Source organism: Engystomops pustulosus, chromosome 1 (genome assembly GCF_040894005.1).
Source record: "Engystomops pustulosus chromosome 1, aEngPut4.maternal, whole genome shotgun sequence".
In the NCBI taxonomy this organism is placed as follows: Eukaryota; Metazoa; Chordata; class Amphibia; order Anura; family Leptodactylidae; genus Engystomops; species Engystomops pustulosus.
Window position 1 is genome coordinate 179401683 of NC_092411.1, and position 23685 is coordinate 179425367.

The 23685-nt window shown below is 40.5% G+C and overlaps 1 protein-coding gene across 2 annotated transcripts; it reads right to left on the minus strand.

Annotated features, from left to right (window-relative positions):
* Positions 1-669: 669 nt before the first annotated feature.
* UBXN8 (UBX domain protein 8) lies at positions 670-23684 on the minus strand. Of its 2 annotated transcripts, XM_072114036.1 has the most exons (8): positions 23416-23681; positions 17035-17157; positions 12986-13056; positions 8661-8783; positions 6280-6423; positions 5107-5148; positions 1776-1850; positions 670-1365 (listed from the first exon to the last, which is right to left on the minus strand). In XM_072114036.1, exons 1-8 carry the CDS (start codon positions 23498-23500, stop codon positions 1201-1203), a joined length of 828 nt encoding a protein of 275 aa, XP_071970137.1. In that variant the 5' UTR covers positions 23501-23681; the 3' UTR covers positions 670-1200. The 2 variants fall into 2 exon arrangements, with proteins under 2 accessions (XP_071970137.1, XP_071970143.1); XM_072114042.1 differs by lacking the exons at positions 670-1365; positions 1776-1850 and adding an exon at positions 1875-2355 and having other exon boundaries at positions 23416-23684.
* Between the last annotated feature and the right edge of the window lies 1 nt (position 23685).

Here is a 23685-nt window from a genome sequence, read left to right on the forward strand (position 1 = left end):
AGAAGGGGTGGAGCTAAAACATATGTATCAAATGTTAAACCTTAAAAAGAGGTTGTCCACTTTCTTACACAAACCATATCAATTATTTGCTGAAAGTTATACAATTTTTTCAATATACTATATAAATTCCTCATGGTTTTCCTGATCTCTGCTTGCTGTCCTTCTATATACAAAAGTTGAAAGTTAACTTCCAGTGGATAGAAACCTGTTTATGTGATAAAGCTGGATAACAATAACGGTTCATGCACCTATGTGTCCGATTACTCAATTGCTGTGATATTAACAGCTCCTGCACCTGTGTGACATCACATGATCAAAGACAACATTTTTATCCACTGGAAGTAAACATAGGAGCTTTCTAAAGCAGGAGATCTAGAAAAACCATCCTGCTTGTCCTGCTGTCCTGCTTTAGAAAGCTCCTATGTTTTACTTCCAGTGGATAAAAATGTTGTCTTTGATCATGTGATGTCACACAGGTGCAGGAGCTGTTAATGTCACAGCAATTGAGTAAGATCTAGAAAACCATGAGGAATTGATATACAAAGTATATTGGAAAATTGTAGAACTTTTCCTTACACAAACCATATAGATTATTTGCTGAAGTAAACCTCAGTTACACACAATTCTGTCTGGCAGGATTATGGGGCTCATCCTCTATTCATAATATGCTAAGAGGGTATATTCGTGAGGTATAGTCGGAAAAACGTTTTAATGTACTTGCTGGTGATTTTTTTTTTTTTTACCAAATTAAAACTGTGGCTAGTTGTAGTCTTCTTAGTTTGTAGTAAGGTTATCCCGATGTATACCCTCTGATACAGGCTCTTAACAAGTCAACTGATTATTAGTTGTTTGGAATTCTCTGAACATACAGATATTGTTTGTTCTGAGATTAGAAATCGTCATCAGTTACTTCTTAAAAGTATATAAAAGTAGAACATTTTACCACTCTGGTGTTAATTCTGAAAGTGACGTATTGCAAACAATCTGACTTCATTGAGGGCTCTGCCATCTTGCCACTAGTACTTGTTTGCCTGCTGCTCAGCTAGGCATTCCATGAAAATAGGCATGCATAAATAAATGTGTATAAAAAGTGACCATTGAACTGATCTTTTCTGACATATCTGACTAGAGAAGTCACTGTGGCCATATTCAGGTGTCCTTGCTTTCATCCGGAACCTGCCGTAAGTTGTGGTCACACATTTACAATGTATCTTTTTCTTCAATATTTAAGACTGTGTGCCCTGTGATGCCAATATTTTCCAGTGTTGCATTCTCTTTAAGTTCTAGAGGACATCTTGGAATAGGTGTGCAAATTGTATAAAAGACTGAGTGATAGCCAATTTTCATCATCCAGTCCAGCAATACCTGGTAATAGAAAAAAAAAAGATTCCATAAGGTGCATCCCACTTAAAAATAAACCCAGCTGTTCCCCAGAGCATGATGTACATCCTTCTTGCAACCAGGCAGTTCTAGGGCAGATTTTGCCTGGTGTAGAACAGTGCTATAACCTGCACCAGCGTACAGGGCTGGAACAGAAAACTCATAAACAAGCGGTGATAAATTTATAACTGGAAAAAGTCTCAATTTGACACTCAAGTCTCTGCTTAGAAGTGTCTTTATGAACTATCAGACACACACAAGAAGGCCCCAATCATTGGGATATGCTCAGGTTGGCCATTTCTGCAATAGTTCATGTGCAACATTTTATGTGCACAAAACTTAATACAAACAAAATTCTCTTCCATTCAATTACCGCGTTACCTAAAAGCACTTACAAGAGAATTGAAGGACTTGTAAAATCGTCTTCTATAAACACGACCACTAGGGCACCGTAAGGCAATGGTGACAACCTTAAGAAATAAAAATCAATTAGCTCAGTAAGTCTTTGGAGTTATGAGAACCCAAGCAAACATGGGGAAAACATAAAAACAATTCCATGGACATGGTCTCCAAATTAATTTCCACAGTTATGGTATTTATGGCAGCAGAGAAGTATCTTTCGTCTAAAGCAGAGTGATATTTAGTAAGCCCACAATTCCCAAGATGCAGAAATTTTGCTGTACTTCCAATGAGATTACTACAAGTAAATCCACTCAACGCTGCTTATTATACATGCCATGTAGAAAGTGTCTAGAACAGAAGGTGTATGACTGCTTGAGAGAGAAAGTTCTTTAACACCAGTGAGAGATGCCTCCATCCCAGTCTGTGATGCTAATCTGTTAAATGATGCTATGTGGCCATGACAGCCTGGAGTCCCAAAAATCCTAATCAAATTTAAAAATGGTTATTCCCATTGGTGAACTTCATAAGGGAAAATGGCAACCAAATGGACACCTTTTCTCCATTTTGCAAATCCTAAAAACAAAAAATGGTAGCAATGAAAGCATTTATGGTGCACAATGAAAGCTATAAAAACCTACAAGAAAGTAGCGCAAAGGTGTACTTTCATCAATGTTATTGCATTGATACGGAATGGATACGGAATGGATTATTAAATGCCATCACTAGGAAGTACAATTTACGCATTTAAAATGTATAGCTTTTTATATTTTGTTTGGCAAATATAAGAAGGGGAGTGGCTACACTATTCATTTCTGAATAGGAAAGACAAGGAATGGAAGTTTTCTTTCCATTATAATTTCCAAATTCAATTTGGCCCTTTTTATTTGGGATTTTTCAGAAGTAAATTGAGTAAAGCAAGTTGAAGGCAGATTAAAGATTCAAAGTGATGAACACTGCAAAACCAAAGGTGTCTATAGGTTCCATAGGGCCACAGAGTCACACAGCAACCATGGTTTGTGCCAGTATTGCAGCTCATCTGTATAGAAATGAAGGAGATTGGTTGCGATAACTTTTGAACACTTATCTAAGCGATTATGAGATTTAATTTTTTCCCCCTCACATGTTCTACTTCATTTTAGTGGTAAATGTTGGCTATTTTTTGCATTTATTTACAAAAAAGGAGAAAAAAAAATTATGAATTTTTTGAAAAATGTGCCATTTTCAAAATCATTGCGTTTTCAGGCAGATAGATTTACCACCTAAATAAATTGCTGAACAACATTTCCCATATGTCTACTTTACATTTTCATAATTTTTGGATATTGTCTGGATAATTTATTTTGAGGTCATGTGGCTTACAAATCAAATAATCAATTTTCCGTACTTTCAGAATTTACTATTTTGGGGTAAATACTGTTTTGAATTTTAAGTATTTTGCATTAAAACCCATTTTCAAATCTGCACCCCTCAAACGGCTTTAGGGAAGATTGTTAACCCCTTAAGAGCTTCATAATAATTGAATCAAAATGGAGGTGAAATTTAGAATGATCAAATTTTGGGGGTTATACGTTCATTTAGTCCTAAAATTTACACATTTCCAAAAGATAAAAAGAAAAACTCATCTTTCATGTTTTATGGGTGCACAGAGAGACGCAGGAGGGAAGGAGCACCCTGCAGCTGCCAGGATTTTAGTTTCCTCATTGGCCCCTGTTGTAGGCTAGAAAATATCAATTTTTTGTTATTGGGCCATGTGATGGTATTTATTTTGCGGGATGAGATTTTTTTTAAGGGCAGGAGTAGAAAGTATCAATTCTGTACTGGATTTTTTTCTTTTTTTTTTTTTTTTGGGGGGGGGGGGGGGGGGGTTTCACCGTATAGCCCAGTGGTGGCGAACTCGTGCCGAGTGCCAGAGGTGGCGCCCAGAGCCCTTTCTGTGGACACCCAGGCCATCGCCCCAGCACACCAGACAGGAATCTTTCTGCAGTTCCAAGCAACTTAAAAGATGCTGCTTTCAGTCATATTTTGATACTTACTTTGTTACTAGGGACTGTAGGTAGAGGGAGAATGAATAGACAGGGCTGAATTTTTGGAGGACCTCCTGCTGGCCCCACAATTCTCTGTGTACAGAGGGACACTGGAAAGAAGCTAAAATGATGCAAATTTTTCCATCTTTCTACTGTGTTTCTGTCCTCAGAAACCAATATGATTGAAAGTTGTTGAAGAACATGGATCAATAAGTTACTGCTTTAATTTTTGGTTGGCACCTCGCGATAAATAAGGGGGTTTTGGGTTGCTTTTTGGGCACTCGGCCACTAAAAGGTTTGCCATCACTGGTATAGCCTATTAATCATGTTATCTTTATTCTATGGGTAGATATGACTATGGGGATACCATACATCCGTGGTGGTGAACGTATGGCACAGGTTTTTGGGCACCCAAGCCATCAACATGGCACTCGACAAACAACTCAAAGAATCATCCTGCAGTCCCAGGAGACTCAAGAAATGCTGCTCTCAGTGCTATTTTAAAGCAACAGATTCTTGATTGCTTGGGACTGCAGGAAGAGGTAGACCATGTGGAGGATTATCTTTAGAGCTCCTCTATGCCTCACATTTCTTCCTGTACAGGGGGATCATAGCGAGATGCTACAACAGTCAAAATTTGCCCTTCTTTAAACTGTTTTGTTGTCCCCAAGAGGCCAATATGATTAAAAAATTTGTGGTAGAACAGGTAGCAATAAATTACTACTTAAATTGCCGTGCTGGCAATTTGTTATAAGTGTTTTGGTTGTAGTTTGGGCACCCGGTCTCTAAAAGGTTCGCCACCACTGCCATACACGAATATATTTTCTTAGATTTTTTTTCCCCACATTAGGTTTTATTTGGCAAATTTAGTAAAATCTATCATTTTTGTATCGCCATCTCCCAAGTGACCTAACATTTTAACTTTTTTGGCTACAGAACTCGAAGTCTGCTGCACAACGGGACAAAACAATCATTATTGCACAAAAAGAGATTGTCCAGTTTAATATGACACAATAATTGTGGTTCTAGATGCCAGGGTCATCGACGCACAAGTGTCGAAACACGTTGATCTTTTAAGCTGTAACTGCATGTTGTTCCAGAGATGTGAATGAAGAGGAAGAAATGTATTTAAACCAAACCTGGTGGCTTCATGTGAGTGCCGAGATTCCTTGAACCTTTTGTTACTTCAAAAATGTTATGTATTTCTTTGCAACAATGGAATTTTTTTTTTTTATAAAAATGTTAAGTGGCCAATGTGCTTGTGGCCTAAATTAACTTCTTATTACCCTACAATACTTACATCTTCCTCCGATTCACTTGGTTCATCAGGTAAAACGATCACCTATCAAGACAGATAAAGAAAATATTATAAAAAATATAGTACTGTTTAGTTAGACCATGGCTGGATGGCGAATAACATTTTCTATGACTAAATAAGACAATTCTATTGAAAGGCTGCCTGATCTGAATCATGTCACTGTGCAGGTCCATAACACAGATGCATAGAGTTGCTCATCTGGTACTATTATCTCTATATACCGTATATACTTGAGTATAAGCCGACCCGAGTATAAGCCGAGACCCTTATTTTTACTATCAAAAACTGTGAAAACCTATTGACTAGAGTATAAGCCGACGGTGGGAAATGCATTGATCACAGACCCCCCCCTCCCCCCCCCCCCCCCCCCCCCCAGTATATAGCCAGCCTGCCCCCAGTAGTATACAGCGAGCCCTGCATTAAAAAAAAAATAAAAAAATAAACGTATATACTCACCCTCCGGTGGCCCCGATGCGTAGCGCTGCTCCCCCGATGTCTGCGTGGGTCCTCTTCAGGCGTCCGCGCCCGTCTTCTTTCTTCTGCCGGGCGCCGCCATGTATGACACGTCGCCTAGTATGACACGCCGCTGCTGATGTCATATTACTAGGCGCCGCTAGGGAGAAAAACAATGGCGGCGCCCGGCAGAAGAAAGTAGACGGGCGCGGAAGCCTGAAGAGGACCCGCGCGGACATCGGGGGTGCAGCGCTGCACGTCGGGGCCACCGGAGGGTGAGTATATACGTTATTTTTTTAAAATATTTTTTAAGTATGCATGTTATGTATTGACCCGTGTATAAGCCGAGGGGACGGTTTTCAGCACATTTTTGTGCTGAAAAACTCAGCTTATACACAAGTATATACGGTAATTGTTATTTAATCCAAACTAAATAATGAAAAATACAGCCTAATATCCTAATTGTAAAAGACACCTCTGTATTTCCATCTTTGTGTTAATATAGTATCACAGTGTAATGTATGTTTTGCACCAGTATCTACTAGTGTGGATTGAGGTTCCTCACCTTTACACTGTTCCGATGTCAGTCAATAAATCTATAAACCTCTTTTTCTGTCTGGTTTCAAAAAAACAAAACAAAAAACTACTGATAGGAAGAAAACATGTCTTGTTTTCTCAGCACTAGGTATACAGGATGTTTACCCTTTTAGGTTGTGGCTGCTCACACTGTGGTAAAAGTTTTGTGACACACTCTGGAAGTTTTCTTTTCCTTATGGCTTCTTCATTTGCAGTTTCCACACAATTGTTCACTCCAGTGGAATCATCCTGTTGATCTTCTGTTCCAGGCTGCCAAAAAGAAAATAATAATAAAAGAGAAAAAAAATTTACAAACTGATTTTTCCTTCTCGTCAGGTGTTGTACTGCACCAAATATATGCCCTTAATATGTGCCTGTAAATGAAAATTAAAAAAAACAGCCTATACTTTCCTGTCTCCACCATAAAGAATGGCACTGAGATTAAGCCCTGTGCAGCCAGTATATACGTGCCATTTGGTGGCACGATCCCACGGATTACACGCTGAAAATATAATGCATATGTTCCCTTTGCCGGCTGAACAGCTAATACAGTTTTGGCACGGATGTTCAGCCAGCAGAGGGAACGTCCCTGCATCGTATGTCTAAATAATGCAGGAACTCCCACCCTCTGTTTTGGGTCCAGACCGAGGGATTGTGACACCATACGGCACATATACGCTGGCTGCACATGTTCGTGTGTAACCGGCTTAAGTGTGATGGACCATGGCACTGGAGGTCAGCTCCCGAGAGGGTGCGCATTAGTAGTCATACAACAAGTACTGCAGTCATCCTTAAAGAGGTATTCCGGGAATATAGATATCTGATATAAAACCCCATATTGCTATAAATAAATGGATAACAACATAACTCAATGTCATTAATCACCAAATAAAGCTTAAATATTTTGATTTTATTATTCACAAAATTTCATGGGCTTTCTAAAGTACCGGTAGGTGGATTTATCTCCAAGATGGCCACCACAGGATATTACAGCTCCCATGATCCCTCAGTTCTTAGGAACAGCTCCTACCTCTCATGCTCTACTTCCAGACTGTCTTGCTCTGTTACAATAGTAATGATGTGTGTAACTGCCATCGTTAACATTATCCCACTGAGATGGTGTCTCGCCACAACATTGACCAAGTTTGATTGCATAGCATGGAGAATTAAAATACCGTCACTATGAAGTGCCGTAGAAAAGAAGCCCTCCTACTGCTCTTCATAAGGGGCAATCGTTAAGAGTGCAGTTACAATACAAACCTCTCAGAACAGGGCTCAGAAATCACGAGAAAAAAAATCCTCCCATTGACAACCAGTAAGCTCATAGTCTAGGCAGCAGATGGAGGTGCTGTATCTTTATGGCAGGAAGAGAGAGGAGATTGTGAATTCAAATCCCGGCTGGGCAAAAAAATATTTAATTGAATAAAATGAAATAATTTAGAGCTTTGTGTCAGGGAAGAATTGGAGATATGGACTCCAGCAGAGCATTTCAATTACATTGGCGTCTGGACTATGAAATAAAAAAAATAATAAAAAGGCTGCAATTTAAGTTCACACTTGCATTAGCAGTGGGAAAAAAAAGCATAAAATGTCTGCATTATTTTTTGCAATATAAACAACAGAAACAACCCTCCTGTTAATTTAAATTTATGGGGAATGAAAAGCCTATTGTATTTTATCTTAATCCCCAACACAAGGTCCCCTTATCTTTTGAGGCTACAATGCCTTTGTATATAGTTCATGGCTGACTCAATGAGGGTGATATATGAGCAGAACTGTTCTAGTCGTTCATGGCAACCAGAACAGTTTTGCTTTCAGACATTTCTGATAGCTCTTCCCCAATGACTGTAAGTTGCCCAGGTCCTGTGAATTTTGGCCTAATTTCTGTCAATGCCTTCATGGCAAGGGCATTGTCAGTTTGTTTCTGCTTTTAACTTCCAGTATCCTTTAATCATTATAAATGTGAAATCATTATAAAACAATGCAAGGAGTGCCTGCAAGCCTCTGTGATAACTGTGCTGCACTGAAAACAGGATTACAGTACAGTGTGGTGGTCCCACTGGTCTGTGGGGTTTTCAAATAAAATTGCCAGAATGTGTGTTTTTTAAAATCTGCTCCAGAAACCATTTACTGCAGATATAAACATTCAAATAAGGCACCATTAAAAAATAACATTTTAATTGAAAAAAACAAGCCATTCAACCAATTGTATTTACAGAAATATTCAAGGCTTTAAAATTCAACTGAAAACATGCCAATAAAAAAAACACTGCAGTGCAAAAAAAAAATAGAGAAGGGGTTATTAGGACCCATGACTAAATAGAAACTTAAAAATAAATAAATTACATAAGACTTGATTTTCATGGGGCCACTTTTAGTTTTAACAGTATACCACTGCAATTTTCAAACTGAAAAAAATTGTGCAATACGGAAAACATCTAACCAAATACAAGAAAATATTGTGACCTTTTATATAAAATGATACATATTACCAACTCACTACTTACACCAAGAGCATGGCCTTCAGTTAATTTCCAGGTTTGTCCTGTCATCCTGTAGAAGCGCTCCTCGAGCTTTTTTAATTTTTCTTCTTGACGTGGTTTTAAAACATTCTCACTGTATTCACTTACCTGTCATGGAGAGTAAAGTCTTGTTAATGATAATGGAAAAGGCAAAACTGCTTTTTATTTAAGGGGTTTTCCTCAAAAAAAAAAAAAAACACATCACACTGCATCATAGGCAGGATTTCCTTACTAGAAGTCAGTTACAGATATCGATATAGTGAGTTGCAAAAGTTGTGTTTGTACCCCTCGATGTTTTCCCATTTTTAACTAATGAGGTATTCCCATTACAACAATTGATATTGTTTGAATAATGGAAAGTTATACACATTTCCAATATACTTTCTGTATCAAATCTTCATGATCTCTGCTTGCTGTCCTTCTATAGAAAGCTTCCATATTTACTTCCAGTGGACAGAAATCTGTCCAAGGTCACACAGGTGCACGGCACATTATAACCCACAGCTCTGATTACTCTCTGTGATATAACGAGCCTTTGTGACCATGGTCAGATTTCTGTCCACTGGAAGTAAACATAGGAGATTTCTATACATGACAGGAAGCAGAGCTAGAAAACCACGAGGAATTGATACAGAAAAGTATATTGGAAAATTGTATATTTTTCATCATACAAACAATAACATTAATTTGCCAAAGTGGGAATACCCCTTTAATGCCCTTTCATTTTCCAGTTCATTTTGTGTTTTTACTCCCCACCTCCCAAATGGCAAAACTTTCTTACTTTTAGGAATTTAGGAGACTGGAAATAAGTCCATTGTGGTGAAATTCATGAAAAAAATGCATTTGCTCCATTTTCTTACAGGCTGTGTTTTTATGATTGGATCTTTTCCATTGGGCTTTCACCAGATGGGATAATTATTTTAATATTCTGACAGACTGGAATTTACCCAAAATGTTTCAAGTTACATTCTTGGGTAGGGTGTTTCAAAGAACTTATCTAAATTTATAGGTGACCTGAGGGGGAGGACTGTAAAGAATAAATAAACTTCTGCTTACCTTCTCCAATGCTCCCATTGCCCTCACGCCTAATACTCATCTAAACTAATCCTGTATCAGACATGGGGATGGGTGGGCATGCTAGGCAGGTGAAAGTAGTCTGCCTCGGTAAACAAACAAGAACGACGGCACAAACATACGGCACAGGATAACAGGAGCGCCAGAGGCAAGCATGATTTATTTTTTTCACAGCCCCCACCCCTAGGTCACTTATAAATGTTTAAACTCTTCGACAACCTCTTGAGGTGTTTAGGATTTTTTCTGATTATTTTAGGACCCTTTAAAGGAAACCTACCACTTTGGATAGGGCTTATAAGCAGGACATGCCGTGCACCAGCCAGCTCAGGGTGAGCTGGTGCCGGCGCTTATCTCCGTTATTTTTTTTAAACTGTTTTAAAGTGTTTTAACAGTTTATTAACGTTTATATCCTTACTAGCTTCCCCGCACGGAGGTCCGTGCTCGGCGCACCATGCACGCGACCGTGTGTGCATCTGAATAGGAAGTGGTAGCACACATGGTGTGCCGAGTGCGGGGAAGCTATTAAGGATATAAACATTAATAAACTGTTAAAACACTTTAAAAACATAACGGAGATAAGCGCCGGCACCAGCTCACCCTGAGCTGGTGCACAGCATGTGCTGCTTATAAGCCCTATCCGAAGTGGTAGGTTTCCTTTAAGTGCTTTAACTTAAGGTCATCCGGTTGTTCTAAATTATGACTGGGCCATTTTACAACATGATTATTCTCAACATGGGTACAGAAAGTATTCAGACCCCTTTAAATTTGTTTCATAGCACTTTGTTTCATAGCAGCCAAGTAGCAAGATTAAAAAAAAAAAAGTTTCTTTCCTCCTTTATGTACACTCTGCACCCCATTTTGACAGTAATGTAGAGATTTTTGCTAATTTATTAAGCAAGAAAAACTGAATTATCTCATGGTCAAAAGTATTCAGACCCTTTGCTCAGTATAGAGTAGAAGCAACTTTTGAGCTAGTACAGCCATGAGTCTTCTTACACTTGGATTTAGGGAATCTTCTGCCATTCTTCCTTGCAGATCCTAGTTCCCCCAGGTTGGATGATGAACGTTGGTGGAAGCCATTTTCAAGTCTCTCCAGAGATGCTCAATTGGGTCTAGGTTGGGGCTCTGGCTGGGCCAGTCAGTAATGGTCATAATTGTTCTGAAGCCCCTGCTTTGTTATTTTAGCTGTGTGCTTAGGGTCACTGTCTTGTTGGGAGGTGAACCTTCAGCCCAGTCTGAGGTCCAGAGTGCTCTGGAAGAAGGTTTCAACCAGTCGTACTGTCTCTGCATATGAAAAACACCCCCATAGCATGGTGCTGCCACCATGTTTCGCTGCTGGGATTTGGCAGGTGATAAGCAGTGCCTGGTTTTCTCCGCATATACTACTTAAACCAAAAAAGTTCAAATCTTCATCTCATCAGACCCCAGAATCTTATTTCTCATAGTCTGGGAGTCCTTCATGTGTTTCTTTTTTGCAAATGTATCAGGCCTTCATATGCCTTGTACTGAGGAGAGGCTTCCGACATGCCCACTCTGCCATAAAGGCCTGGAATGGTGGATGGCTATAGTGATGGGAAAAAGTTTCAATAAGAGAACCATCTCCCAACTGAGTCACAGTGATCTTGGGGTTTTTCTTTAACGCTCTCAACAAGGCTCTTCTCCCACGATTGCTTAGTTTGGTTTAACGACCAGGTCGAGGAAGATTTGTGGTTGTCCCAAACTTTTTTCATTTTAAGGATTATGGAGGCCACCACTGTGCTTTTAGGAACCTTGAATGCTGCAAAATTTTTTCAATTTTTTTTCAACAATTCTGTTGAAAATTCAGTTGAGTTCATTGGGCAGTTCCTTAGACCACATGATTCAAAGCGCTCTGACATGCACTGTGAGGTCTTATATAGACAGGTGTGTGCGCCTTTCCTAATCAACTCCAATTGGTTTTATTCAAACACAACTGGACTCCGATAAAGTAGTAGAACCATCTCAAGGAGGATCAGAAGGAAATGGACAGCGTGTGAGATAGGACAAAGGGTCTGAATACTTATGAACATGTAATATTTCAGTTTTTCTTGTTAAATAAATTAGCAAAAATATTACATTTTTTTCTGTCAAGATGGGTTGCAGAGTGTACAATAATGAGCAAAAAAAAAAAAAAAAAAGTATTTGTAACAACCTTAATCCAGCCCTGCTCTTTCATAAAGGGCAGATTTATGAAGTGCATGACTAATAGTTATCCTGTAGACATACTTTCCCACATGAGCTGTGGGCGGTTAAGTTTAGGTAGATGAACAGTTGTGCCATGTTCTTGCCATTCTATTATCTTGATCCTCAAATTCCCATGTCCATGTTCTAATCAAATCATATTCTGTTATTACAAGCTACTTTCTGCCAGTGCTAGTTTCTGCCTACTTTCTCTTATTGGAGTAGTATAGGGAGTATATGTGATGAATGACACAGCACAGCTTAAGCAATTCAGGGAATATTTCTCGAATAGGTCTTCTTTATTGCAATGTAAAAGGCATACAGCAAGTATAGAGCAAATCTGAAAATCTATAGTTGCTGTATGACTTTTAGATAAAAAAGATCTTGTTGTCTGTTTGGCTCAAGCTGTGCAGGTCATTCATCACATCTATGGGATAAGTAGGTGTTGTGTTTCTTATTACTCCAGCCCCCTGAGGGTTTCAAATTCATAGGAAACCCATTGGAAGCAACAGTAGCAAAAAGTCATCAATCTGTCAAGTAGCATGCTCAGTATACTGAGTAGAGTGTAGAAAATACAAGAGTATGTAAACACTCCTATCCATGAGGAAGGCATGTGGTGGTCAGTGGGTATGAAGCACAACTGCAGAGAACTATCCTTAGACAGCCAACTGGTACATATTCATGACTGCAAATTCAGGTCATGGTGGACCAGCAAAGTTCATTGTAAGCTGTAAGTATTGAAATCTATGATTTAACTACCATTTTAAAATGTGCTCCTAACCACTTTATAGGAATTCAGGAGGGCACATCACAAACTTGTCCAAAGATAGGACATGTCCTATAATTTACCTTATGGTTGCACAGCGCTGCAGTGGCCAATAAGGCCATTCCAATAAATTACCACATTGCCATTTAAAGTAAATGTGGAAAGGCAACGTGCTACCAGTATTAAAACGGATTGCACATGAGCGAACATAAAAAAAATTACTTAGTACTGCATCAATAAAAAGAAACTTGGGGCACTGAAATATACTCACCTCCTTGCTAAAAAGTTCCTGCTGTTCCTTCCTTACCATTTCTTGATGCCGCTCATTGTCTTTTTGTGGCACTACGGAAACATGAAATCAAATGCATGTGTCAGCAAGAAAAACAAAAAGCATTTAACACATTCACTGGCACAGGTTTCAGGACATTTTGGAGCTCCATTAGCAAGAGCATTTTTTCCATTGTAGACATGTACAAAACAAAATTACGGCTTAAAGGCCATGTACACCTTTGTCAGGGCTCATCCACACTCCCGAGTCACATGCTATCCCCTTCCATCTCAAAGCACTGCCACTCTCTCTCACCTCTCAGCAAAGTCAGTTAGGAAAGTTACATATGTACTGAGCAAGAATATATAAATAAGCAAAAAAAAGGGAGAGAGGTATGTGTGTATGTTAAATCCTATGTGATGACTTTTGTAAGAAAAATGTGACCACCACCACCACCACCTTAAGGACCAGGCCCTTTTTTGTTTTTGCGTTTTCATCTTTCCCTTCCGATCTTCAAAAATCTATAACTTTTAATTCTCCATGTAGAGAGCTGTGTATGGGCTTGTTTTCTGAGTAACAAATTGCACTTCATAGTGATGGTACTGAATATTCCATGCCGTGTGCTGGGAAGCGGGAATAAAAATTCTGAATGCAGCGAAAATGATGAAAAAACACATTTTCTCCATTTTCGTGTGGGCCTGGATTTTACTGCTTTCACTATGCGCCCCAAATAACATGTCTACTTTAATCTTTGGATCAGTACGATCATGGAGATAATAAATTTGTATGTTTTATAATGTTTTCATACATTTACAAAAATGAAAACCTCCTGTATAAAAAAACAAAATTTTTCATTTTACCGTCTTCCGGCGCTAATAACTTTTTCATACTTTGGTGTACGGAGCTGTGGGTGGTGTCATTTTTAAGACTTTTGATGATATTTTCAATGCTATCATTTTTAGGACTGTACAACCTTTTTATCACTATTTATTGAATTTCTTTAAATTTTTCGAAATGGCAAAAAATGCCTTTTGCGAATTTGGGTGCTATTTTCCGTTACAGGGTTAAGCGCAGTGAAAAACCATTATTATATTTTGATAGAACGGACATTTTCAAATGCGCGATATCTAATGTGTTTATGATTTTTACTGTTTATTTATATTTATATGACTTCTAAGGAAAGGGGAGTAATTTGAATTTTTATTTTTTTTTAATACAATTTTTTTTACCAGACCCCTATGGTACTTTAGCCCTTGGTTGTCTGATGCGAGTGTTAGCGATGGGTGTTTTGCTTTTAAAATATTGTTAAAACAATAAAATGCTACGCGTTTCTGCTCCGTACCGGAGCCTTCGTCAGGATACCTGACGAAGGCTCCGGTACGGAGCAGAAACGCATGGCATTTTATTGTTTTAACAATCTTTTAAAAGAAATATCTTTTATTTTGTAAAATAAAAAAGTATTCTTTTTGAGCCATTTATACTTACCTCCATTCGGGTTTTTCTACAATGATCCTCTTCAGCCTCGGAGCCTGGTCCGAGTGCTGCTGATCTACAGGAGACCACCGGCTGCTGGTATTACACTTTACATATGCATTATGCCTATGTAAATAGGTGAGTGACCAATTTACCCATCCATCCTTCCCCTTGTGCATTACTGTCTTCACAAGGTTGCGCTTTCTCTTTTTCTTCTCTCCTCTATTACACACCGATTGGATATCTTCTGACGATGTGTATATAGAAATCCCAGTCTCAAGCAGATGCACAAGACTGAAACACTGGAAAATCAAAATAACCCTATATATTTTGTGAAAGCAGAGAATCAGACATGTATTTTTCAGACTGTAAGAAGCATTTTTTCAGCAAGAAAAAAAATCTTGCTGAAAAGTGCCTGGGTCTTATAGTCCCAAGGTCAGGATAAACCAGCACTCCCAGACCGCTGTCCTGGAGATTGGGGGAAGCAATCACAGATGGCTTCTCTCTATCTCCGGGAAAGCACTGCCTTTGCAGACTGGTCTCTTGATCTGATCTCTTCTTTACCATCCTACAATCTACTTATATGACTATGTGTGGTAATATTGTGTGGTGTTTTTGACACCTCTAGACTGTATTCTGTATAGAACATTATTCTATATTGTGTGTTATACCTCCTTTTAACCACATCATTCTAGCCTCTGCTACACAAAAGAGACTAACTCCAGGAATAGGGCCTACTTCTGGTAACTCCATTCTAGCCGGCTCCTGTATATGGTGAATATCATATTACCTCACATACTTCACATCTTACCGCACACCTAAGACTGCATTCACATGTTGCATTTTGTGTGTGTTAACGCATGTGTTTTGAAACACATCACAACAGTTGAGAAGAGGAGATTTGCCCAATTACATTGCTGTCAACATTGCGTTAATGCAATGCTAACACGTTTTGAAAATTCAATGTTGACAACAATGTAAGTAACGCTAACAAAACACAGCGTGTGAACATAGTCTAAGCTGTATTATATTCATTGCCTATGGAAACCTATTAAAGCTTACAGCTCATATTAATGTACATGGTAGTTAATAAGTGGATTTGGAAATAGTGGGGTGAAAATTTTGGCTCAAAACCTGGTATAAGACGGTTTCCCCGAGTCACAAAGAGCAGCTGTGCAAAATTTGGTGACTGTAAATGCGACGGTACGGATTCCTTTAGTGGACATACATACACAAACACATACACTCAGCTTTATATATTAGATATATTAACATTATATTAATTACATTATCAATTTCTCACACTTTAACAACTTAAAATTATTTACTTAAAGGAAACCTACCACCATGGATCCACCTATTAAGGTAGATCCGTTGGTAGGTGCATGTAATGTATGTAAGGAAAGCCCTTTTTAGGGCTAATCCTTTACTCCACTATATCTTTTATTATCTTTAATCTGGGAATATGCAAATTTCCAAAAGAGGCTACTGTGGCATGGAGTAGCTGAAGCTACACGCCCCAGTAGCCTCTTTGATTCTCCTACCAGATAGCTTCAGCGCGCATCTACGAGGAGCACATACTCGCCTGCAAAACTGGAGTTCTGCACAATCTCAGCTCTGAAGCCTGAGCTACTGCACATGCGCAGAACTCCGTTTTTTGTGGACGAGTGCATGCAGCTCATCATAGCTGGGCACTAAAGCTATCTGGTAGGAGGATCAAAGAGGCTACTGGGGCGTGGAGTAGCCGCGCCGTGTAGCCTCTTTAATCAGGGAATATGTAAATTATCTAAAGATAATAAAAAAAACCCTAAAAAGGGCTATCCTTACATACATTACATGCCCCTACCACCGGATCTCCCTTAATAAGTAGATCCGTGGTGGTAGGTTTCCTTTAATTATTGGCATCATAAACAAGTGTCCTACTTCTGGTAACATCACTCTAGCCTTTTCTATCGTGAACAGACTAGAATACCGACTCCATAATAAGACCTCATCCTGGTAATTCCATTCTAGTCTCAATCCCTAGCGGCTTCAACTAAAAAACTGAAAGATGATGTAATTCGGTCATGTGATTCTCAATCATATGTCCTGGAGCTGAGACTTTCAATACACCATAAGGAACGGTCTGTGTCTAGCAGCTAGATGGAGAAAGTGAGTAGCTGTAGGGCTGGGTTGCTGGAGGAGATGTAATGGAAGGATATACAGAGAAGAAGTTGAAGGGATTGTTATACACAAGAGAAGAAGAGCTGTAGGGTCATTAATTCTAAATGTTTGATAGCTAAAGGGTATGTGGAAGGTGCTGGTAAACTGAGGGAATATGGAGCTGATTGTTTATGGTTGCACATCACACGGTGTGTAAAAAGTAGTAATACACACTACCACCTTCATGTAGCAAACAATGGTAAGATGCAACTATTCTCATGAACCCTTGGGGACTGTAGTGTTCCAACTGCCAGGGTTCAGTCACTTACTCCTTGTCCTGCAGATACAAGATAAAATGTATATAGTGGTACATTTTTTAACAGAATTTTGGTGGGCCATCTAGAAAACAGTACCCAGATGGTGAAAGCCCTTCTTACCTTCTTGATAGCTGCCAGAGAGATGAACTGTATTAAAGTAAGGAGTCACTACGGACACAATGAACGTAATAAGAGCAAGGATCAAGATAAATCTTCCCATCCAGAAAGCAATCTCTTTCAAACCTAATATAAAAAAGGGGGGAAAAAAGTGACAAACATTTCAACTACCGGTAATTTGTACAAGTGTTTTACCAGCAGAGAAGCTCAGGTTAAATCAATCAGCATCAGAGACACAACAGAACCATCAATACTGATCTAATCTACATGAAAGGAAACCTCAATTACTGCTGCTAGGATTTGCTGTTCCTAATCAGTAGTCTTTTCTGTTAAAGTTTGTAGCTATTTATAGCTTTTAAATATAAAACAATAGTATTAAAACTGGTCCATGTGGTAGCATGAATTGTCCATGCTAATGCTATAGCAAGATTGAAAAATATGTAAATGCTTCTACTAAAGTCAAGGGAAGCTGTCATCTGGTTGGTTTATGTTGCCCACAGCACATGCAGCATGAAAACAAAACAGCATCCCTCAAGACAGAGAGCTATGATTTATAATGGACAGTGCAGCATTTCAAAGAACACATGCTTTAAAGCATAACTAAACCTTTAAAGCCAATTTTATTCAGAAATTAATAAGACGGGTCATATGTGCTTCATTAAAGTGGAAAGCTTGTCTATATGATTTTTGCCCCTTTCTTCTGTAGCGAGCCTTATTTATCAGCTGTCACTATGAGGGCAGGAGGGAAAGCCGATTCTTACATATTGTGAAAAGAAGAAAAAAAAAACTTCTTTAAGGGTTCATTCACACGGTATCCGTGTGCTGGAGAGGTGATCCCTCCTCCCTCCATAGGAAACAGCATGCTCTATCTTTTCCCCGTGTAACATGTGGCACCGTACCGCCGCCAAGCGCCCCCTGCCGTCTTTGGGGACGTAGATGCGGCTGCATATACATCCCCCCCCAGACGGCCATGTGAATGTACCCTAATAAAGTATATTACAGGGTTCATTGTTATAATAAGAACTACTGATTTATGCAACCTGGCTTAAAAATGTAGTTATGCTTTCAAAATAAGTTTCTCCAGGGTAAGATATGCTACAAGATTGAGAATTCTCTGAAATACTGCAGTGTTGTACACCAAGACATAGCTTGATATCCCGAGAGATAGTGGTTTGTGGTTCATGCTGACCAAACTGTGATGGCCCAAACCACAAACAGCCTGAATCCTGAGATTGTATATCACACGTTGCAAGCTTCCACCCTTAATGGGTGTTGACCCTTTGATCGCTACCGCCATCATGGCTGTGATTGTCGCTCTCAATCACAGCCTCAGGTCTTTAAAAGACCCAAAGCTGTGTAGTTTCACATGGCACAGTGTAATAGATGATGTGTAAAATCTCCATTACTGCCCTACTGTATTAGGGCAGTATATGGTAACATCAATCAGACAACCTAGTGTTAAAATACCCTATGTGGTCTGAAAAATAGTTAAAACATTTAAAAAAAAAACAACAAATCACCATTCTTTCCCTAGAACTCACTAGTAGTAAAAATTTTAAACATGTTAGGTATGACAGCGTCCTGAACTGCCCGATCTATCAAAATATAATAACGGCGAGATTCTGCATGGTGCCCCAGATCGATGTCAAGTGACAGTCGTTTTGTATTTTCTTACCAATGGACCAACAGTTGTCTCCTCCTCATCCTGTATCTTACTTATGGTTTTGTAGCCCATTACAGCCTTGTGCAGGTTTATAATCTTGTCCCCGACATCCATAGAAAGCTCTCTGGTCTGCCCGTGTTTTATAGGTTAGGCCTGATGCACATGTCCATAGCAGTAGACGTGCTCCGCGAGCCACAAGCTGGCCAGAGAAGGAGGGGGTGAGCGCAGATGAGTGGCTCTATGTTTTGCGGCGCAGACACAGACACAGTGCAGTGAGACAAAAATGTGATTGCTGACGGTTTTGCTGGTGAAGTACCCTAGAAAAGTGTTCCCCAAACTTTTTGTATCTGGGGACCGGCTGAACCCAAAAAATTGTGTGCCACGCAAATAGTCTATATCTAACCCCAACCCATATAATGTCCCATTTCCTGCAGTGCCTACCCTTTTCTGTAGCCATCTTTTAATCCCTTAAAGACCAGGCCCTTTTTTGTGTTTTCATTTTTCACTCATCACATTCAAAAATCCATAAATTTTTATTTTTCCATATAAAAAGAGCTGTGTCAGGTTGTTTTCTGTGTAACAAATTTCACTTTATAGTGACTTCATATTAAATACTAATATTCCATGCCGTGTACTGGGAAGCAAGAAAAAAAAATTCCAAATGCAGGGAAATTGGTGAAAAAATGCATTTGCACGTTTGTGGACTTGGATTTTACGGCTTTCACTGTGCACTCTAAATGACCTGTCTACTTTATTCTTTGGGTAGGTGCGATCACAGGAATACCAAATTTATATAGGTTTTATAATGTTTTCATACATTTACAAAAATGTAAACCTCCTGTACAAAAAAAATTATTTTGCCATGTTCTGGCGCTAATAACTTTTTCATATTTCAGTGTATAGAGCTGTGGGTGTTGTCATTTTTTTGCAACTTTTGATGACATTTTTAATACTACCATTTTGAGGACTGTATGGCCTTTTGATCACTTTTTTATGGAATTTCATATATTTTTCAAAATAGCAAAATAGTGGCACTTTTGACTTTAGGTGCTATTTTCCGTTACGGGGGTTAAACGTTGGAAATAACACAGTTGTTATATTTTGATAGATGGCACGTTTTGGGACGCAATGATATCCATTACAGGCGGTCCCCTACTTAAGAACACTCGACTTACATACGACCCCTAGTTATAAACGGACCACTGGATATTGGTAATTTATTGTACTTTAGTCCTAGGCTACAATAAACAGCTGTAACAGTTATCACAGGTGTCTGTAATGAAGCTTTAGTGTTAATATTGATTCTTATGACAACCCAACATTTTTAAAATCCAATTGTCACAGAGACCAAAAAAGTTCTGGCTGGGATTACAATAATAAAGTATACAGTTCCGACTTACATACAAATTCAACTTAAGAACAAACCTACAGTCCCTATCTTGTATGTAACCCGGGGACTGCCTGTACTATTTTTTCATATATTTAAATTTTTTTTTTTTACAATTTTTTCAGACCAAGATGGCAGCGGCCAGGTTAACTGCCGCAATCGGTGCCAGCACCGACCGCGGCAGTAACAGGCGGACATCAGCTGTATATGGAGAGAGGTCAGCCCGAGAGCTCTCTCCATATACCCCTCACAGCACAAGGACGATATAGTACATCCTGGTCCACGGAGGTGTTAATTGATAAGAAGACAGCAACAGAATAGGAGACATTATAATACCCCCAGAGATCGCATTAACCCCTCCACAAGCGTCATAGTGCTTCCAAATACAGTATTACTCTTTAAAAAGTCCCCCATACGTCTAAACACGCACTGACTTTTCCCTGTGACTGGGGAGGCTGCTGCTGTGGAGTTATTATGGAGGTGCAGGTGACCTGTTCTGTGTGTGAGCCCGAGCAGTGCAGCAGCGGGACACAGCCCCTCCCTGACCCCATGCTGTTTCTCTATAGCCGGGGCAAAGTAGGCGGGGCTACTGGAAGCCACACCCACTCCTTGCCGATGTCTCTGTGTGATAGTTGTGGCAGATATTAAAGGCTGGGGCTGTACCAGAGGAAAAGGTGACAACAGATCAACCAGGGAGCTGACTCCATAGTGAGTATTCACATCAGTGTAACACCTGCAGCAGCCTGATGCCCAGGCAGGGTTATACATGGAGGGGCATATATCATGTATACAATGTGTAAAGGCAGCCTTACATTTTAGGTGATAGTGGCTTACTACTTTCAGTCAGTTTCTGAGACCATAATGATTTTTGCTGGATATGGCCACCCCTGGCCAATCACAGTCACAGCTAGTTGCAAGAAGCTTCAATTTGCTGCATTGTAGTTCGGGCTGTTTGGGTCCGGGACTCGTGGTAGAACCAGAACGCAGACATCGTGACCGCTTATCTCTAGCGGCCAGCGTTGTCCACAATCCGGTCTGAATGACCAGCATCACCACCCATGCGTGACCAGGGGTGGTCTGTGGCGTCATCCATGGTCTGGAGGGGGTGTTAGGGGTCATCTATGGTCTGGACAGAGGGAGTCTTGGGTGTCAGCCATGGTCTGGATGGGCGGGGGGGGGGGGGGGGGGGGTTCTGGGCTGTTAGCCATGGTCTGGATGGGGGTGAGGGGTCTGGGGTGTCAGCCACGGTCTGGACAGGGGTGGGGGAGGTCTACGGTGTGAGACAAGGTCTGGACAGGGGGGGGTGGGTATTTGGGGTGTCAGCTGAGGTCTGGATGGGGGGGGGGTTAGGGGTGTGGGCTGAGGTGTCGGCCAAGGTCTGGACATGGAGGCTGGGGTGTCAGCCGAGGTCTGGAAAAGCGGGGGGGGGGGGGGGGGTGGAGAGGGGCTGGGGCATCAGCCATGGTCTGGAAAGGAAGGGGGGGGTGGCGGCCATAGTCTGGTCTGTAGGTTGAAATAATTTGAGACAAAAGGAGCTTATGCTCCATTATTTAATGCATGATGTGAAATTGATATAATTGTCTCAATTGGCTATAAGCGCACACAAAACACTGGCTACAAGTATTTATTTATATGTATTACTGAAAATGTCATACTCCTCCTCGCCTAAAAATACTCCTCAAAAATGGTGAGAGGAGTATTATTACCCTTCTGGAAAAATGTTAGTGTGACCTCTGAATACCCCTTTTTCTATAGCAACCCCCACAAACCTATAAATACACATACCATATATTGGTAAGTATAAGCTGACTTAAGTGTAAACTGAGGTACCTAATTTTACTACACAAAAAACCCTAAAAAACTTGAGTATAAGTCTACGGTGGGAAATGCAGCTGCTACTCTTTAATGAAATGTCCACAGCAGGGCTCGCCCCATTGAAATGCCCCTAGAAGTGCTCCTCTCGCCCCCACTAATGATATGCCCATAGCAGTGCTCCCCCATAAAAATAAAAAACACCTATCTCCAACGCTCCTCTTCACCCAGCGGCCTCTTCTGTTGTCAGCTCCCCAGCACTGCAGACAGAGGCACATCTATGCTCTCTACCTGCACGCACCCGCTATGATGCCGCCGTGTCACTGGCTGATAACATTATAGCGGGAGCATAGATGTTCCTCTATCCGCAGTGCTGGGAAGCTGAGGACAGAAGAAGGTGTGAGGCGAAGAGGAGCGCCGGAGGCAAGTATCTTTTTTTTCTCTCCAAGTTTAAGTTTTAAGCCGCAGCCTGGGACCGAGTGTTCCACGCCCAGTGGTTGAAGAAAATAGTTAAAAAAAAATTATTCAAAGCAATTTCTTACGCAGAAAACAAGCCCTCATACAGCTCTTTACTTTAAAAAAATAAAAAATGTATAAATTTTTTAAGGTGGGGAGTAAAAAATGGAAATACAAAAAGTAAAATGGCCCTGGTGGTTTAGGGCAGTGGTGGCGAACCCATGGCACTGGTGCCAGAGGTGGCACTCAGAGCCATTTCTGTGGGCACTGCAGGACAGAGTTCACCAAATAGGACAAAATCCAACTGCAGTCCCAGGCAACTTAAGAGTTGTTGCTCTCAGCGCTATTTTAAAGCAACATTTCATTGCCTGTTTGGAACTGCGGGAAAATTCATCTGAATTTGCCCCTTTCTTTCAACTGTATTGGTGGCCTCAGATAAAATTGAAAGATGAGGAAGGAACAGGTAGTTACTTCTAAAAATGCCCTGTTGGCACTTCACGGTAAATAAGTGGATTTTGGCTGTAGTTTAGGCACTCGGTCTCCAAAAGGTTCGCCATCACTGGTTTAGGGGATTAAAGCTGCTTGGTTCGGAACATATGATCCATATTTGGACTGGATACAATCGCAAAAGAGCCTGTATCTCCCTGTTAAGAAACCATCTTGAGAGGAGTTGCATATGACTAATATTGATCCAAAAAACTGGGACAGTGTTACTGAGCATTGACTAGAGCAGTAATTGTAAATCTGATCACTCCATGGACTGAGCTGTGTGCCCGGATGTAAGGGAATTGTGGTAAAGCACAATATATAAGGAATGACACCTGAGGGCAGCCGGCAGGGGGTGACTGGCATTGAGGGTTTGCCTCATTTTCTAGTTTGGGCTCTCGTCATAGCTACAGGTAGGCCTAAAGGGGTTTGCCCACTAGACAAAATCATCTCCTATTTACCACACAAGTCTCTCCCTGGCAGCCTGCACGGCCATTGCTTCATCCAGAGACAGGCTAACAGCAGTGTGAACACAGACATATGTGATTATCGGTACACACAGAGCATGCCTGCACAATACCTAGCGGGTGACTCCTCAGGTACAGGAGGATGAAGAAGGAGACGAGCAGAAGGCACAGCACCGGCGCCCGACCCCTTGCTGCCATGTCTCGGGTCAGGACGCGCCTGTGTGTACACGTGACCGGAACTACCGCAATGTATACAGCGCTCTGCTATGCGCCTGCCTGTGTACAGGTGTGACGCGCCATCACTACCCACAATGCATCTAACGCCAAGTATCCAGGGATCGTCCTCGGCCTCCCCAGTCACGGGACTTAGCCGGTCTGCACGA